Source organism: Temnothorax curvispinosus, unplaced genomic scaffold (assembly GCF_003070985.1).
Source record: "Temnothorax curvispinosus isolate PA1 unplaced genomic scaffold, ASM307098v1 QBEX01007779.1, whole genome shotgun sequence".
Classification (NCBI taxonomy): Eukaryota; Metazoa; Arthropoda; class Insecta; order Hymenoptera; family Formicidae; genus Temnothorax; species Temnothorax curvispinosus.
In genome coordinates, this window is record NW_020217559.1 from 152587 (window position 1) to 173356 (window position 20770).

Sequence of the window (20770 nt, forward strand, 5' to 3'; positions counted from 1 at the left end):
TTATTATTATGGAGAAATAAAAAATTCAAAAGATCTGAACTTCGTCGTACGATTTATGAGATGTGCTTCGATTTTAGCTTCACAATGCACATTTAAAATATCTATAAAATGTCAGCAAAATAAAATTCAAACGTTTTATTTATTCATATATCTTGTATAAGAATTCATATAAATCTTCTGCATTTGAGAGATGTGTGGTAGTGTCATTGATTTACGATTAACATACAGAGGCACGAGGCAAAAAGATAGGGGCATACAGGGCGGGATCTTTTGGTAAGTCAGAGCACGTAATTTAACGAGCTTCGATCATCCGGTATTGATTTGGCTGTAGGATAAATAGGAAATATATACCTTGTACTCGTACTCATGACGACGTTTACACGACGACACGGATTCCTTCCCGTGTTGATAAAAAAATGTTCACTGATTTTCAATAAAGAACAAAAGTTTGTAATCATTCACGCAACAAATAATTTTAAAAATATATAAATAAAAAATGTATGAGATATTTATCGCTATTGGTCAGACTACTATACTACCATAGCGTACTTAAAGTATTGTTAATGACAATGTCAGTGCGCGGTGACTAAACTTTCCGCGAAGTTTCTTGGCCCGTCTCGCACGGTATTTGCCATTCGAATTTATATTTATGAGACAACATTTCTTTACGAGCACGCGAGAGAGCGAGAGCCAAAATCACGGTGTTACATTCGCGACACGGATGCGTTACGTTCTACGGTGTGCAACGACAACGGACATATAAGAAGCGCATAACAAATCTGTCGCCATCGCGTCAATGTCAGGATAGACAATGGCTATTTGCATAAAACATTCTGTGCACCGACTGCCATCGATGGCAGCGTCTCGTAAACGAAGATCGAACGTTCGATCGTTTGACAATAGTGTTGTTATGAAAAAAAAGCAAGCGGAAAGATTATGCTCGTATAAATAATGGAAAATTCAAAGAACAATATCGTGGTTAAGATATTTGAATAAGGTTGTTTTATTTTTTTTTTCCAATATCACATAATAAATTAATAAAAAAATAATTATATCTCTAGTAACATTTGTCATAATAATTGATAAAAGCAATTTTCAAAATATGTATATTTCTCTTAATTGCTGTCAGATGTAAAAAAATTTTTGTAAATCTTGAATAATAAATACATTTTATATAAGTATCGCAAATACAAAGAATCGCGTGATTTATTTTAATAAGCCTTAATCACGGAGTAGACATTACGTCATGCATGAGTTAAATACGTATTGAACTAATATTTAAAGTCATTAGCCATTCGCGACATAACATGCGGTCTCGTGGCACCGGCTGCCGGGTGTACAAGTAGTCTAAAATTAGGCAAATTAACGCGCGTGAGATACAGATCAAATATTGATTGTTGACCGACGAGTAGCAACGAATTCATTTCGAGCGATTGCAACCGTTCAATTAATTATTTGCGCGCGTGTCGTCGCGTAGATTCCATGGTAATAAACGGAATCGCGGGTGATTCACGCCCGCCGAAAGTTAAATGACACGCGATAAATCGGCCGGTTAATTACACGCGCTTAAGTTGCGTTATTACACGGTCTTTATTACGGCATATAGCATATATATACTGTCGGATTGATATCCCACGCTCCTCTGTGGTATTGCTTACGTTCTAATTGCTAATTGCGTGGGATACGTTTTCACTTTATAGACACGTTTCTAAACGGCTTGTAATTATTAAACAACATCAATCTCCGTTAAATAGGTTTAAAATAGTAGACAAGAAAAGATTAAGATAAAAGAATCTTTACAGCGTTTTCTGCGCACTGAATAGCGCAAATGTAATACTAAAGATCTAAAGATATTTTTAAGACTCTTTAAAGATAGATTTAACTTTATGTAATATACATTTAAATTAAACTGAGGTCATATGATTGGAGATTGTTCTAACGAGATAAAATTTAATACAAAAATTATATGAAAAGATAATTTGTAATATTTTTATTCAGACAAAATAGAGAGGGATTTTAAATACAGATTTAAACACGATTTAAATATTATGTGCTTCGACAGAGAATTTTCAATATTCTTTTTGGTTGTAAAACTGATAATTATTAACTCTTAAAAAATAAAGAACATTGAATAATTCAACAGAATGTTCTTAAGTTATTTAAATGCGACTTCTCCTTTCTTTTTGCTGTAAATAGTTCGTTGTTTCTCTTTTCATCTACAAATGTTATAACTATCGATTCGTAACGCTGATAAGCATAAACAATTATCAATTAATGCTGCTCGATATAGATCCTGCAACTGTTTAGAGAAATACAGTTTATTATCTATCTGCTTCTTGGGTAGTAAATCAAAATATTTATAAGAATGATTCATGGGTCGAGATTGCGCAAGTTTAGAAAAAAAGCACAGATCGCTGAAAAATGCCCCTCGAAGTCGGATAAGAGCGGCTAAGTGGGTGGGGGCGATGCGACGCGTCCGATGCGTACGCGTAGCCTCATACACGCGTCCGAAAGAGAATGGAAGGCGGGGGCGTTCAGTGGGGGGGCTTTAATGAGGATGCTGCTGATTATCCAATTCGTAAATTCTCGCTACATTTTGATCGCGCACGACGAGCCGCGAGTAACAAGGATGACTCGCACTGCCACTCTCGACGCTATATATACATTCGTCCTAGAAAATTCCGATTTTCAGCGTGACAAAACCCACTTTCCTGCCCCGTTATCGAGTTAATTACTCCGATTACTCGCGAGCTACTCGTGAGACGTTAAAATGACGAAAAAGCGAAATAAAAAGATAAAATCTTGAATAAAATACTAATTTTTTCAGGAGAAATATTTCCGTGTTTTTCTTTCCTGAAACTTATCTTTATTCGTTCATGCAATTCTAATTTAATTTTTTGTGCGTAATAGAGCGTAATAAAAGAAGTCGTACTACTGCATTAATCTTTCGGTTGTCGAAGCGAGAAATGTTTTGTTTTAAATTGATATGTGACAATACTTAAACTAGTAAAATAGCGTTGTTTAGAAAAATTTCGCGTATCAGAATTATAGTAAATATCCGGCTCTTGTTTGATATCGTGCAAGAGGCACGATACTCTCGCGCGATCTAATTGAACAAATCATATACGTGTGAGTGCGGCTCGCGCAGCTAGTGCTCGTATTATGCAAGCGTCATCGGATGTAAGTGTACCTTTAAGTGTCTGGATCTGACGTTAACACAACACTATATCGGAACGTGGTCGATCGTATTTCAAGGGGCAACGAAAGAGCTGATTTCACTATTCTTCGCGTTATCACTTTGTCCCTTTTATCATTCCGAGAAACGCATCGGTATCTTTACGCAAAATAAATAAATAAAAGAATGTAAGAAACTTTATGTAATACTTGATGTTCCCGAATGAAGATATAAGCAAGCGGTTTCTAATTGAAGAATATAGAATGTGTCTATATGCTGCGAACTTCTTTCCAATGAAAAATAGACTTTTAAACATGACAGTGACTTTTAAACTTGATAAAATCATTCCATGCCCGCGAATGGCCACTTAATGGGAATATTAAACTGGACGATTATTACGCTGTCTGGGCAGTCTCGTGAAATTTTCTCACGCAATTGGCATGTGCTATATTATAGCAAGATGAAAAAATGTGCACTAACTTATTAGAACTACAGTCGTTGGATTATTGTAAAAGTTGGAAAAAATGTTTTCTTGAATCTGTTAAATATTTAAATATTCAGAAAAAGCAGTTCTTTATTGAAAATCAGTGAATATTTTTTTATCAAAACGGGAAGGAATCCGTGTCGTCGTGTAAACGTCGTCATGAGTATACGAGTACAAGGTATATATTTCCTATTTATCCCACAGTCAAATCAACACCGGATGATTGAAGCTCGTTAAATTACGTGCCCTGACTTACCAAAAGGTCCCGCCCTGTATGCCCCCATCTTTTTGCCTCGTGCCTCTGTATGTTAATCGTAAATCAATGACACCACCACACATCTCTCAAATGCAGAAGATTTATATGAATTCTTATACAAGACATATGAATAAATAAAACGTTTGAATTTTATTTTGCTGACATTTTATAGATATTTTAAATATGCATTGTGAAGCTAAAATCGAAGCACATCTTATAAATCGTACGACAAAGTTCAGATCTTTTGAATTTTTTATTTCCCCGTAATAATAATTGCTCGGTCAGTTCTGTGACCATTCTAGAGCAAGCTTATTAAATTTAACAAACACCGCGCGGTATAGTCCCACTTGTGGTGGGACGAATAGGGAGAAGGTTGAAAAGCAAACTCGTGACGTGCGAACCAAAATTCGTTCGGGCGAGCGTTGTCAGAAAAAGGGAGATGAATGAGAAAGATAGACAGAGAAGCGAAATTGCCGCGGAGAAGCCCTGCACCTGCATGGGAATGTACCGAGACGACGCAAAGCGGCGAATTTAATTAACGACGATATTTTTATGCATTCAGGTATAAAGACAAGCATTAGGATTGGAAGGACTCACCCAAGGAGCTTTCCGGATCAGAGAGGTCCGACAGGGAAGGCACCTTCCGCATCGAAGTGACTCTGCCAGGGAGATCCGGCACCAGATCTTCTTCTTCGACGTCGGAGGTCATCTCTTGCTTCAATAACTTCGCCATCACCGTCAACATACCGCTACCATCGGTGATGCCGTTGGCTCCCAGGAAGCTGCCCATGCTTCGAATGTCGCGCTAATAAATGAAAACATACATATCGTTTAACTCGCGCTGACACGCCCGGCCTTATCTATGTAAAAAACTTTGCCGATATATAAGTTGCGTAGCTTTGGACAGTATAAAATGCAGTGGTATGTTTTTGTCACATATTTGTTTATCGTTTTAATTTTAGCATCTTCATCTGAAATCGTCCAGAGTACACTAAGTAAGTTTCGATCAGTTTCGATGGTTCGATGAAAAGAACAAAGTTCATGAAAACTTTGGAAAAGAGGGGATCTGTTTGTTGAAAAATAAGAGAAGCAAATTAGACAGATAACCGGTTGGTCGCTGAAGGAGGAGGAAGCAGCGTGCATGCGTTATTCGTTGAGAAAGAAAGGAATAAAGGGGGAGGGGGACGCAGCTTGGAGCGGAAAAAGAATGGAGAGAGAGAGTGCTCGTGCCGGCGATAGTCACGACTCGCTTGACCTTCGTATGAAAGACTCTAAGTTGAATGAAATGTCGCGATGAAATGACGCAACAGCGTGTAAGGCGCGTGATCTAGTAGTACGAGGAATCAATGAACGTGATTCGTACGGAAGAAATTTAAATTAACTTAATCTAACTATAATTAAAAAAAAATTGATAAGGCAATTAAAACGAGCGATAGAGTAAGAGATTTCCCTTTTTTATAATTTTTTAAATATAATATACCTATATTATAATATGTGTAGATTAATATATAATTTATACATCATACATATTAATTAATTAATATATCATCTTTATAATTTTTTTTATAAATGGAAAATTATTTTATACGCACATAATAATTACTCTCTTTCTTATTGCGCTATGATTTAGACTTAGACAAATAATACAGTTTCGATGAGGAAGAACGATCCGAGTAGTGCACGATTAAGTTCGAGCTCGTACAACGATCCCTCTGTACTGCACGATAATTATTCGTTGGGTTATCAGTGGTAACGAGCACACAACACGTGTATATAGATAAATAGAAAGCCGTTAGAGATCTTGAATCCCGTCACGTTCTATTCCGCGCCTTTCCTTCGCGTTCTCTGCTCCTTCTCTCTTTCTACATTTATGTATCTATTTGCCTATCTCTTCCTCTTTCGTCGTCAGTATTCGACGCTGAATGGAGATCTATTCATCGCGAGGCAATAGTACGTGACCGAGTCAACCGTTGACGAGCGAGCCGTTTATAACGATGGTATCTCTCCGATGCGACCGAGCGAGTCAAGTCGAGACGGTTATCTACGACAAAATGGCCGAATGCTAATGTGTGTACAATTCGCAATCGTGCTGTTTCTTCACCAGCATTGACCGCGACCTTCCTTGCGAATCTTCACGCAAATTTTTATCTCGAGGAGTAAGGCCAATATGAGGAAAGATAGTATCGGTCATCATGAGTTTAATTAGATCCTACCATGTCTCGCAGCGCAATTGTATCATTACAGATCGATAACGGAACTTGCGAACTTTTGAGAACTCGAGACTTTAGAGAAATTTGTTAATTCCGTATTAGATACGATGCAACCTTTGCCATAATCGCGCGGTATAAAATTCACGTCGTTACGAGATAAGAAATACCGGCGAGAGAGAGAGAGAGAGAGCGAATCAATAACGTTTGCGAGGGAGGTCGTCTCGTGCTCCGTTATCACGGAATTTCAAGAGCACGATTGTTTTTCGCCGCGGCAAAAATAGAATTTCAGGCGTGCTCTCAATAATAGTCTTTTCAGACATGTAAATCTATTCGGGCCACGCAGCGACCGGCGAGAAGGAATAAGAACAAATCAGCGAGCGCAGTGCGCCGACGGACCCGAGAATATCGCGAGATAAGTTACGTTCATCGAACACGCGATTGGAAAAGTGAATTCATTCAAGAGTAGCATTATCAATTTGCGATTGCGATTCGTTTTTTTTCCTTCACAAGCGCGTGAACTTTAACGTAGTTTTATGTAACAATCGTGCGTCCGTTGAAGATTTTTAATTCCTATCAGACCCAACGGATGTAAACTGTTTGCGAATACATGATAAGCTTTGATACAATCTGTATAACATTTCGCTTGCATAACAAAGTGAGTTAAAAAACAGATATTGATTGGTGGGGCGTGAGGCATCTGAGGTCGTAGGAATATATTTCGGCATTTTTATCGCCGAGAAAATTCATCGTGATTCATATCTCTAAAAATTCCATGCTCTTTTAAAACAAATTCCACGATTATAAATATTACGAATTAAAAAGCGTAATAAAACTGAAAAGTATAAAATTAAATAAAATACCTTTAAAAACAAACAATTTTCATTTTGATATGTGCAACATTTGGTAACTTTTTTTTCTTTGAAATTGTCGATAAAAATGGTATGTATAAGTACGGGGCATGTATGACGGAGAATTATCGTGTTTCATATCCAACAAATATTTCTTTCACAAACATTTTCGTTACGGATCAAAAGTTTCTCTGTGCTCGGCATTCTAGGTAAGCGGACCACACGTACGGTAATATTTCAGCAGCAAATTCTATCGATGAATGAAGTATCAAACATCATCTTAGCGCAGACGTCATCCGCGTCTCATGCACGCGCGACGTTTCAAGTCGCCGAGCGATAAGATAAATTTTACATCGGCATCAGACGTGAAGTGCCATGCAAGTTGTTTGTCGACGATTTCGCTTTTAGTAAGATGCCCGATAAAATAAAATTAAAAGAAATAGAGAAAGACACACATAAAAACAGATCAATACACATAATGTAGGAAATGCAGATTTTTCAGTTTTTTTTCCGAGATACGTGTGATTTATCTGGTGATGAGTGTTTTTCTCTTTATTCGAACTCGTATTTCGTCGAAGCGGATGGTAATCATAATCCCGATTGATACGTACTTAGTACATAAATTTAATATCGATTTGATGTCACGGCTGGAATGCTGATATTGCTCGTCACTGAATGCGTAATTTATGCTATATGCTAATGCCTACGTCACGTACGTGTGCAATGCGTCTATATCGCAAACATGTGTTTAATCGAAAAGAGCGAACAACGTAATTTGACCTAATACATTTCACATATCGCAGCAAGGATATCGCACGCTCGTTACGTAATATTTATGAACGCAACGAGACGACAATGTAGCGAAAGGCTTACGGTGACGTTTTATCTTAGATCGCGTCGCGCCGATATAATAATTGACTAACGAAGCCGTTAACAAAGCTCCGTTCGTTAATTAACGCCGCATGAACAGGTGCGTTTAATGGCGATCATATGGAAATTAAATCTACGGACAATGTCGAGAATGCGTTCGGCGAGTGAGTCAACGTGCAAAGTGCGCGCGTAGCCGATCAGGTAACTACCCCGAGACAGAAGGAAAGGCAAAGGGACCTCACGCGACGCGGAAAGCCAGACGAGAGACTTTCGTCCGACACGTGGCGGTATTGATGTTCTTTTATTATTTCGGGATGTCGCATGTAAAAATAAGATAACGGTTGCCAATGTGCGCGACATATTCGAGAGAAAACGACAGCGTACGTTCAGCTGGTAGATTTTCCATCAAGTGATTATATCAATTATTGAAATCTTCATCTATCGCATGAAATCGAATAATTGAATATTACATATTTTTGGTTCATTTATGGAGTTATAAAATGGTTTCTTAATTGGATTAGTTGGATTTAATTGAAACTTGAGCAATTCTGTTTTTTTTTTTTTCTAAACATGGAGAATTACGAAAGAGCGGAGTCTCGCTTAGATTTTACAATTAGTGATTTTTAATTGATATGTATCTATAGATTTCATAGAACTTACGGACTATTTTATGAGAAATTTTGATAACGTGAGATGGAAAAAAAAGATTATATAATACGTTAAGCTTATTGTAACGATGTGTAACAGATATAAATATTATCGCTTCGCGAGAGACTCATATAAATTGCATAATAATATTACTTCAAATTAAAAATGTAAAATAGAAAACAACGACGCTTGTTACGACATTACGAAAAGCAGGTTTATTCTGGTTGGATTTGCCGGCCTGGATACTTTATCGATTACACTGATTAATTAATCAGTCAGACGTTGCTACGATTATATCCACCTCGAATGCAAGCGAAATTAAATTAGAGAACAGCCCATTCACGACTCACATTAATAGCTTATCGGAAAAATCAATGCCACAGCGTTCCTGTCGCTTGTAATACCTATATCGTCGCCGTAAGTTAAAAATTTAAATTATTATTAAAAAATAATAATTGCATTGTTTATGAAACCGTGATTGCATTACTTATGAGACCTGACGAATATTTTCGTTTCGAAGTTGGGATTTACGTATAAAATTTCTGATAATCGAATTATATGCGTTTAAATTATGGAATGAATTGTATCTGCATCGTATTGTGACAGTGGTTTCTATATTATTGCATGCAATATTATATTATATTTTACAACGTTGTCTAATAATCCTTGTCGATAATTTGATATTTGCAGGCAATGTAAACTGCGATTATAGGAAATGTAGATAAATTTTACATAAACCTCGAATCAAATAATAGGAAATATGTTCGGCAATTAGATTATACGTTCAAATAATTCATATGCGATATAAAATACGTTTATAAATGGATACGTTTGCGTTTGGACTTTGTATAAAGAGTCGAGAATGCATAATATTGGTAGAAATATGTCGTGCATGCAACGAAGGAAGCGGATGAACCGCGCCCACACTTAATTCGAGATCGATGGCTGAGTTTTCAGTCGTTAAATCAGTTAAGTAACCCGTCATTAAAACAATCATAACAGTCTACTCTGTCTACTTCAAGCGGTATAAAAGATTGCGCAACCAGAAAAATATAAAATTAAAACCGAACTAAATTTAAAAAAAAAAAGTAATGATAATTTCGGGTACCGCCTGAAACGTATGTTAATTATATCGGATTATATAATCAATAATGTTTAACGTCACTTTTCGTGTCCAGTGTTGCGATGATCCGAGAAAATACGGATTCGAAGGTGAAAGCGTAAAATGACACACGCATAGACGAGGTCGAGTGTGAAAAAGTCGCCGAGGCGACTTACAGCGAAGAATTCCATGACTGTCAAAACAGGGAGGAGCGAAAAGTAGGATAAGGAGTTAACTACGGTCGAAGGAGTGGCGCGCTGCGTCGCAGCGTTTTATAAATAATGCGTTAAATAGAACTAAAATTACATTGTCCCTTTATATCTCTTTGCCGCTACGCACACAGAAAGCAAAGAAGAGATAGAAGGCCAAGAATGGAAGGCGTGGGACGCGAATGCACTAGCTGCGAGGCGCATGAGCCACGTGGGTAGCATGTAACAAAAATATTATAACGAATGATGAAAGACGATGCAATAATAGCGCTCGGTGTTTAATAGATGGGGGAAAAATGTAAAAATACGCGAGACGCGTCGCGCAAAATAGGGGAAATTGGATCAGTCATGCCTCTCATCGTTCCCTGTATGGAATAAAAGTGAAATACGAGTATAAAGCGTTAGCAGCAAGAGAGAGGATTCAAAGTGACGCGACTGGGAACTACGTTACTTTGCCGCTTTTGCCGTCACATGGAAGATAAGGGAAAAAAAACCCAAGAACGAAAATGGTGTGTAGGACGACGAAGTTGCCGCATCGCCGTGGTGCGGCAGGCAAATGTATGACGTAGGCAAGGCGACCAACGGTGCATGCGACTAGAACGACCAGAGGCGCATGCAGAAGGTCTGGCTGCATGATGCGGGAAGGGATGCTATTTCTGGCGGCTTAGGTTTCCCTTTCTCCTCCCCTATGCGTCGCATTTCCTCCCGCGCACGACGCCACTCCAAGTTTCGTTTCTCTCAACTGTAAGTACGTGCAGGATTTCTCCGTTTCTACGATCGAACGATTCAAGTCGCGTGGTCCATTCGAACATTTTCGGAACAATAACGCTGCCATTCTTTTTTCTCTTTGTTCAGCAATCGCGGTAAATAATTTTACTTCACCTACAAATATTTGTTTTTACAAATATTGGTTAAAATAAACTGTTGGTTAAATAAACTTCAACTGATTCAACTCAATCTCTAAAAAGCAAAAAGTGACTTAAAACAGTTAATTTCAATATTTGTAATAATACAAGCGCCACTCAAAGCTGGCTTTTGTATAAACTCTTGAAAAATATCGTCCAAAATAAACAATTCTAACCGCTACGAATTTCGTATAATAAATGTGCAGAATATATTTTCTGTTTTCTATCTTGGTCACGTAAATCAAGTTATTTGATATTGATTTTTTCGTCTAAAATTCAACAAAATATTTGTTATATTTCAGCGTCATCGAGTTAAGAAGAATCAAAATATTGTAGCATGCATAAAAAATTAGTCGACATATTTCACAATAAAATTCATGTAATTGTAACTGGTAAAACATAGAAAACACTACTAATATTTTTATACATATATTACACTTAACATTTACCGAATGTCAGGCTTTATTATTATATTATCGTTGTAAAAAATCTTAATATAACGTAGTGGGTAAAAGTGCATCAAAAAATAAATTGATCAATAGATAAAGAAAAATCGAAAAGTAAAATCTTTATCGTATGCACTTTAACTTGCAAGATATTAAAAACAAAAACCTATAAGATGGAGAGATATACATTATTATTTCTATTATTTTTCGGATCAATTATTTACAGATCTATCCGATAGATCTTGGTAAATTTAAAAATATTAAAAAATTAAATTTTAGAGTACTTTTTTCCGATTTTTCATATAAAAAACTTTGCTCATTGATAGATTTTATACTTATAAAGTTGTAAGAAAACAATCTCAAAAAGTCGCAAATAGTTACAGCAAACTTTGACAGAAACGCTACGTTTTACAAAGCGCCGCGAGTTTCTCGAAGAGTCAGTATCTCGATTGAAGAAACCAAGAATCTCTGGTCTCGACGCCGCGACGCGACTGTTGTTCACTGCCTCGCAACGTACGAATCAGCGGCGACCAGACGCGTTCGGCTTCGCTGAGCGATGCGATGGTCAGAAAGTCGAAGAGAAAAGAGGAGGAGGTACAGAGAAGAGAAGAGAAGAAAGAGAAAAAGAAAGAGAGAAAGAGAGAGAAATGACGGAGGCAGAGGGCAGAGGCGAGACGGACGAGGGTCAATCGGTGACAGAGAGATGAAGGCTGAAGGCGCGTGGGGGAATATAGCGAGGAGAAGAACGGGAGGGGAACCGAGTGCCGGTTCTACGTTCATTCATAAAACGAAGGCGGAGAGCGACAAGGAACGAATTGTTAGTGGCACTCGCACAATCACCGGCTCGGCCAACGCGCTCTCCGCTTGCCAACGTCGTCGAGAGCGAGGAATATCCGCGGCGCGTCTCACGCGGTTGCCAATGTTGCCATTGCTTGGACAATTATTCAACAGAGTTTTAATGTCTTTCTTATATAGAATTAATCTTTACAGATGATCTCGTAAGCTGTTGCGAATCTCCGATTCAAAACGAACATGTTAAGATGTGTTAGCCTATAATTTACTAACGTAATAATTTAGAATAATTATAACTTGTACATCTTACGTGTATGTACGTAATTTCGTATAATTGTAATTAATTTTATTTAATACAAGGCCCGAATAATGGAAACTGCAGATAATCGTATATTATTATTGTTGACATTTGAAAAATACATAAAAATCGATCTCAGGAGATACTTTCTTGGTTTATGCAATTTTTGGATATCCAATTGTTTGTTTTAAAACACAAAATATGATACATTTCCTACTTTGTTGCGTATCATTAGTTAAAGTATCAACTTACCTTTATAGATCTATGGTCGATGGGATAGCCGCTCTTTCTGGTTCCAGGACTTTCTTCATAAAAGTCCTGTTCCTCCTCGTAGTCGTACAAGTCCATCGATTCCATGTCCATCTTGGCTGTAAAGAAAATTACTTATTAATTACTTAATCACAAGGTATACGACGGCAAAACAAGCACTGATATGCAAATATTATCCATGCAAATAATCGCGTGAACGAACGCACGCAAGGAGAAACATGGATTAAATTTTCGGGCTTGCGTGGTTCTTTGCCCGGATCACATGACACGACGTCCCAATTATAATTTTATACCGACTTCGCCGGCTTGGCACGATATTCTGGTTCGCGGGATACATTTATTTATCAACCGCTAAATAGTCCGCTTTTAGGTACGCGGTCGATACCGTCCGGCAAAGAACGAGCCGTGATAATATGAATAAAGCGAGTATTTTAACAATCAGTAATTATATCACTTCGCCTTACACAATTTGTCCGCTAATACAGTAAAATGTTCTGGAGGAGTTTTAATTTTAACTTTGATGACTAATTCTTAAATAATCTGTAAACCGATTTCTTTTTTAATTCAAATGGCATATGATTTAATTATGTTTTTTTCTTACTTAAGTTATATTTAACAATTAAGATTAGTACAAAAAAAATTTTAAAATTGCAGACAGCATGATGCAACAATTACGTTTCTTCGTTTATATTAAACAAAGTGTAGTTGTAAAAATTTAACCGATTTTAAATTTCTAAAATCTTTAAACTTTTACGAATTCTTTAAACACTCTTTTAATAAGACGATAAATACTTACATAAAATTAAGTGCGAAAAGCTTTTATCTATTCCTTGAAACACGAAGACACTTTAAAAACTTCTGCGCGAAGCGATAATCCATTTTTACTAATTAAATTAACTTATTGTAATAGAGATTTCAATCGATCTGCAATATTATTTCAAGCGATCTAATGAAGAAGTTAAACTAATTGGAAGTATATTAATTGGAAGGAGGCTTATTGTTCAGTTTCGGATGGAGCGACGCAAGGCGCAAGAGGTATTCGAATCCGTCACGACGAAGATCAGGTTACTCCGGCTGGAACCCCAGCCGCCAGATGGTAGACGGAAAACTGTTGGCTATCTCGACTCTCACGACCCTTTACACGCAGCTCAAATGCGTCTACAAGAAGTTCCAAAATATACGGACGATAAAACACGGGGATTCCTTAAAGGGGATTTTTGCGCGACATCGATAATTTCTGTCTACACTCTAGATTATCAATCTAGCTTATCACTCGTACCAAAAAATGATACGGCTCGCAGGTACACTTCGAAGATATTGTTTAATATAATTGACACTTAATAGTATTATACGCTACCATTGTTTGTAAGCTTCATTTTGCTGTACAATAATGTAATATACTGTTTGCTATATATGGCTTACAGCGAATACTGCTAAAAAAAAAATATTAATTTGAAGACTATAGATTATTATTTAAGACTTATGCAAATGGTAAGCGTGATTAATGCGTGACACTCTCAGCAGCTCATGCACTGTACAGTGATATGCACTCAACTAAATATAAAATAATTGCATAGAGACTGATAGAAGTTATCTCGCGAATTATCGGCCCCCCTGCCGCGAAATTCGACGGCGATAAAGAAAACTAATTAAAGTGGATTAGCTTATTTTTTTATCTCTCATAATTATCTTTATCCGTAATTATCACGCGACAGTGATTGATAATTTTATTACACAAAGATAACACCCTTCGATGAAATCATAACTTTTTAGAAATGAGACGTAGCGAGTTCTCTTAAGCCGAGATTTAAAGAATGATAAATCATATCTGGCACCCCGCGACGTGAATGTCGTGAATATCCAAGCAAATGTTCCGGTTATCGCGAGAAAGTCAAGATTAGCTTCGAAATTCTTCAATTTTGCACGTATGGCCATGTTTGTTACGATAGCGTGTTTTTAAACGCAGTAGACTTGGTACAATTTGTGTGTTGGAAGGATATATTTTATTATCATCCAGATATTTATCTGCGACATAGCAAAAGATATCGATCATGGTATTCCCAGAAACTGTTTATCGCGAATAGCGAACAAAAAAAATGTCGTACAATATCACACTGAAATATCAATGGTCTTCGTGAATAGCGAAGAAAAAAAAGAAAGGATGCCGTACAATATCACACTAAAATATCAATGGTCTTCGTGAATAGCAAGCAGAAAAAAAAAGATGCCTTACAATATCACACTGAAGTATCAATAGTCCCCGCCATTTCTAAGTTCTAAAATAGATCGCGCGAATAAATTCAAGATAGCTGATAACACTATCGCATATTAATGAAATGGAACGTCACATGATATGTCATTTGATTAATCAGAGCAGTCAATTATTGCAATAACACTTATTTCATTATTGATATCTTGAATTCGAGCCGCCGTATATCGTATAAATTTATTATTTTTATAACAATATTTTTATAATCATATAATAACACAATATTTATTATATAAATTATACATAAACTTTGTATCTTTGAATTGCATACAACTCATTGTCAGATAAACTCGACATTAACTTTCACATAATATTATTGCGGAATTTTATTTTACTTACTTTATTTGTCTGCTTTCCCTACTAGTGTGCGTTATCATCGATCTATCGATTATATTTGCCGGTTATCAAAGAGAATCAAGTGCCCAGATAGATAACTGGTTGCAGGCGGATTCAAAACCAGTAAGCAAACAAGCTGTTTCGGCAAGTTCGATATATTTTTGAATCACGTATTTTAATTTTTATTAAAACTTTGAAAACGATTCTAGATGCAATGTTTAGGTTGGACGGTCTAAAGTGTAAATTTTTATAGGTATTTTTTTCTTTTAAGGCAGGTACAGGAATGTCTTTTATTCTTGTGTCTACCTGGTTTTCGACGAAACCCCCAACAGGTGAAAAAGTTAGGAGAAAAGATCACTCGATAAAGAGGGTAAAATGGCGTTTTGTCTCAGTCTATTCGTTCTCGATGGAAGGGTGCTAATGGTCCATTGTGTCTGCGTGCTACTGCGTACATTCGTTACAATACTTTAACTTTTGGTCACGAGAAAATATATGTATGAGCAGTTCAAATAGACCGTGTATGTATGTGTGTGTATTTCATTCAATTGTATGTATATATGCTTAAAATAGCACTGAATAACTGATTTATTTTACCGAGAGGAGGATTTATTTTAACGATTTTCTTATTTTTTATAATACTTGATATCAAAACTTCGTTTACTTCTATTTATTAATATTTATAAATATATATATTCTTATATATATTATTCTAATTTTACAATCAAACGAATGTTTCGCGTAATATTTAAATAATTCTTATCACAGTGCTTGGCATTTATTGTCAATATTATTTTTTAAGCCAACTCTATAGCTGCCAGATAAATTTAATTGGTATTTAACTGATATTTCGATTTTTTTCTAGATCGTAGAAATTCACTTTAATCACTATTACATTTATAAGTATACCTATCATCGTTTGAAAGCGTTTTTCATTTAGTTCAATTCATTATCAATTATTGCTGTACGCTCTAGAATATGATAACGTTATTGCGTTCTAACATTAACGCGCAATATCCTCGAACGCTCAAATAACGCGAGTGTATTAATACGTGCCCAAAGTAGCCCGCCCGTCGCAAAAGTGGAGTGTCTATTGTCTCAATCTTATTGAGAGCAACGTAATATCTTTTAAGGGGCTGTTACTGGGTTTCCACATGCGGGCAGACGAACCTTTCACGTTATATCTGGCGCGTACGCACCCGTATGCCAAACTCAACATCTTTGATAGCCCAGAGGAAAATTATGAATCATCCTTTTGATTTTAGATGGATCGCAAGTAGTTCATCATCCATTCGCAAATTAGCCCCTTCTGCGGCCCAAATTAACTTCAACAAGCCAAACGTTCATAAGTCAATATTGAAAATTTCGATTTTACCAGCCTACCACTTATTCAAAAAGTTCTTGATACACATAAGATATCCTATAAAAATTCTCTAAAACGGCTTGTCAATTTCAGCTTCGTATTTCTATAAAATTATTCGTCGAATTATCGCAGATCGCTATATCGAATCTATTTGTCTGGATCTACCTGTCTGCATTCCCGAAGAGGTTAAACATCGATATTTGGACATTTTCAGATTCATTGTGGAAAAGGTCGAACTCTCAGGTCGGTCCTTTATCGAAGAACATCGCTCCTGTTTCGGGTCAGTCAAGCGTCGTGTCTTCATGTCACTTTCTACGAACCGTTCTCCTTCTTTGTCACCGTCCGTCGTCGTCGTCGTCGTCGTCTCGGCAAACGAAAACTGTAAGGAAAAGGAAGGAAACATGAAGAAGACGAAGAAAGAAGAGAGAAAGTGAGACAGGAATGGTGAGATGAAAGAAGACAAGTCGCGACGTTGCCGCACCGTGATCTCGAGACCCGAGAAATCCTGCAAAAACCTCCGTCTGATGCAATGCACATTCCTCTTTTATCCTCTTTTACGAGACTTTACATTATTTCAAATCATCTTTATTATCGGCGATAAAAGGACTTCCAAATAGCGATAAATATATATTTATGTATATTGATAATAACTATATCGCAATAACTAAAGTAAACTTGTAGAATCTCGAAAAGGTCGAAGAATCAATCGAACCCCAATTGAGTTTACCCGACGGCTGCAAAGTTGACTTATGAAATATATTGACAGTTAATTCGTGGGCGTAAGAGAGAGAGAGAGAAAGAGAGAGAGAGCCGAGGTAAAACAGGTCTTTTGCTAAAGATTTCAAATCACGGTCGATTTACGTTCACTATCACGATTTATGTCGTGCGGCCTCTCGAGCACTAATGGCAAAAAGTTTGTCTCGTCTAACTGGCCTTTAGCTATATTCTAAATTGACCCTTTATATTAATGATAACCTCGCTACACAGCGGGCGACATTATATTGCCTGCCTTCCCGTTATCAAAGTCGGTTTCATTGTTATTTCGCGATAAGGCTATTTCAGCGTAAGATTGTTTTTTTTTTTTTTTTTTCGATTTCGTATAGTCACGAGGCTCGCGAAATCGGCGAAATAAACCTTTTCGCGAGGTAACACAAACATGACACAAGTCGCATGAGAAATAAAGTTTTGTTTTATTTTGTTTTATTTTTTTTTCACGAACCAACGATAACCGAATGCACCGTTCGATTTTTCTTCTATTCTTAACGTAAGATTAATATCCTGAAAATCAGGGATAGAGCAGCCTTAACGACAGTTATTTATAACAGTCATCGATTTCTCGATAATTTCATATAGACTGCGTCTGCGAGAAAAACAGCTTGCCAAAATTAAATTGTTTCAGTTTCTACGATTTTATATATATTTTTTGACATTTTCCTTCACAATTTGAGCTATGTGTATTTTCTTTTCAATACAAAAGGAGTGTAATTAAAGACAATTTTTGGATATCAACTCGGAATAACAAATCTAACAGTTTTTACGCTTTTTACATTTTTTTTAAGTATATTTCTTCACGATTTGAGCTACGCGTATCTTCTTTTTAATGCGAAAAAAGTGTAATTAAAGAAATGTTTTTCATACCAATTAGGTACCAATTGGTATCCAATTCGGAGTAACAAATTTCCATTTTCTACTGTATTCTTCATACACTTTCTAGGTATTTTCCCTGCGTATTATAATCCACGCATTACCACGACGAATATTTAAAAACAGAAAGGGGGATTGTGGGAAGGTGCTCTTATTTTTAGAATCCCGATGCGACGTACGCGATGCGAGAAGGCGTTCCGAATTCGACGACGCTCCGCCAAATCACGAAACCACCCGCGCGCGATCTACTTCGATCGCAAAAACAAAAAAAGATGTTATATTTACGCGTGATATTCGCGGACCGAAGGCTCCGAGGCGAAGTCGGCGCGAACTCGCATAAATAATCGCCCTGAAACTAGCTCTAATCGGGGCGCTCGAGTTTTAAAAACTCGACCGCGCCGCGCCGGCGGCCGAGGAATTCCATTCTTTATGATCCATTCATAAGCGGAGCCGAACACGGACGCGAAGATAAACGTCACGGACGCTGCTCCAAACGGATCGCCAACATCGCCAATGACACACAGGGCCGACGAGAGAGCGAGAAAGAGAGACAGAGAGAGAGAGAAAGAGAAAGAGAGACCACGGGACCGATCGCCGACCGGTCCCGCGGAAGAACAGCGCGGCGACTTGCGTCGCTCAGCTCGCTTGGCCGAGAATCGTCGCATTTTCTCTCGCACGCACCTGTCTCGTCGCTAGCTGGTGTCCCGCGGGTCTATCGTTGATAACTTCCAGCCGGTGGTACGGTCGCACACGGGTAGCACCATGCAAAAACGCGAGGCAATGCGGGAATCACGTGTACGACGACGACGACGGCGAGACGCACGCACATCGGCAGCGGCACTAACGCAACGAGCGACGCGGTGTATACACAATACACAGATTACAGGAGGGTATTATGGCCGCGCGTTCCTAACGTTCATGAATGAAACTAAGCGCGCTACTAACTTGGCGTCGTAATTTCGGCCGGCGGCGGCGACGGCGGCGGTGGCGGCCAACGGCTTGCGAATGAACGTATCATGGCGTCACGTGACTCGGCGGCTCGGCACTCTCGGCTGTTTCCGCCGCGCCTCGGCAAATGGCGCCGTCACCGCCGCGCGCCGACGCCACGAACGTTCGCGGAGGCAGACGAACCGCGGAAAAATTAAACGAAGAGATATTTCTGCCATCTATTATTGAACACGCAAAATCGTTTATGATATTTGAATGATGAAATTATAAATTAGAGCAATTTATTTTGGATTGAAAGTATATTTGGCATTACAGTAATTTCCAGACGTCGGTAAAGTAATCAATCGAGAAAAATCGAAATAGCACCAATGATACTTTAGAATTCTAAAATGATATCTCATGATTATCAAGAAGACTCAAAAGTGTCTATTAAAGATTATTGACAATCGCAAAGAAGTCAGCGTGACTATGAAAATTCAAATGATTAGCTCTCATAGTATGATATTAATCTTATTACATTAATTTATTATTATTCTGAAACGAGCACATATATTTACGACACAATAATATTCAATTTTTATTTAAAATTGCATTTTTATTTTTATTATTTTCATTTAATGATCTGTGAAAAAAGAATGTAGTTTTGCGGCAATGTATAATATTGCGTTGTAAATGCATGCTTATAAAGTATCTGCGTAATAATATATGTCGTGAAATTCATACCGCACTGCGCTGAATTTTTGCATTTTTATATCAACGCGATAAAAAAAAAATGTATCGACAGTCGATAAAATTGATTGAGAACCATGAGAACTTCAATTATCTCCGAGTTTCATTGAACTACGAAAATTTGCTAGCACTTATCTCCGTAATAATAATTAATCAGAAATGTGCATGTGGAATTTAATACATTATATTTAAAAAAAATTTTAAATTGTCATAAAATATATGATATAAAAAACAAAAGAAAAAATATAAGACAATTTTCTCATACTTCGAGAAAGATCTTGTATTTTGGCCGGACACGAAGCCACAAAAAGGCGCCGCCATTTGCTTTAATTATAATCGAATCCAATAAACTTGCTTTTAGCAATTCGCAAAATATTTGGGCCACAAAAATGACATAACACCGACGCAAATAATTACAAAATCGTATATATTATACGTACCCGGTGATGCTCGCGCGTCGATTGGCATCGTCTCGGCAGAGAAGACAACCGAGGAGTCCCTCGACGGGGTGGATTTTGCCGAACGACCCGGAGGCGGCTCGTCAGATCGGCGTGCAACGACGATGTCGGATCGTCGGATGTCGATGATCGCGCGCGACACGTTCGGTGAATCACGACAAACGTTTTCGACGCGAGAGATGTGCGCGACGGTTCCTCGCGTGCGGGATTCGATTTCCGACCATCGCGTCGGCGAGAAACACCGGGACGATCCGGACGCGACTCCGCATTCGTCACGACCAGTCACGACTCCATTCCATCACTGTAAAATTATCGAGGCGCCAAATTGATTTTTGAAACGGTCGGTCAGAGACGCGAACCAATCAGGGGGGCCGATCGTTTCGCTCGCGCCTTCTGCACTCAGAAGTGCAGAAGATGCGAAGTGAGAGTACACTTAATTCTCGAAAGGGGGTAGATATCGATCGTGGCGAGCAAAAGCTTTTAGCGCGCGAGAAAAAATCGTTAAAATTATCT

At 37.7% G+C, this 20770-nt stretch overlaps 1 protein-coding gene across 4 annotated transcripts in view; it reads right to left on the bottom strand.

Annotated features, from left to right (window-relative positions):
* Positions 1-20282, bottom strand: part of LOC112457430 (ETS-like protein pointed) — a 102063-nt gene extending 81781 nt beyond the window's left edge. The window contains exons 1-4 of one of the 4 annotated variants that reach the window (XM_025020467.1): positions 18804-19099; positions 16644-16857; positions 12496-12611; positions 4513-4720 (exon numbers count right to left, since the gene is read on the bottom strand). In XM_025020467.1, the coding sequence (XP_024876235.1) occupies positions 4513-4720; positions 12496-12611; positions 16644-16782 (463 nt within the window). In that variant the 5' untranslated portion in view covers positions 16783-16857; positions 18804-19099. Of the gene's footprint in view, positions 1-4512; positions 4721-12495; positions 12612-16643; positions 16858-18803; positions 19100-20239 lie in introns of those variants that run through there. The other 3 variants (XM_025020471.1, XM_025020469.1, XM_025020470.1) reach the window with 3 other exon arrangements.
* Between the last annotated feature and the right edge of the window lie 488 nt (positions 20283-20770).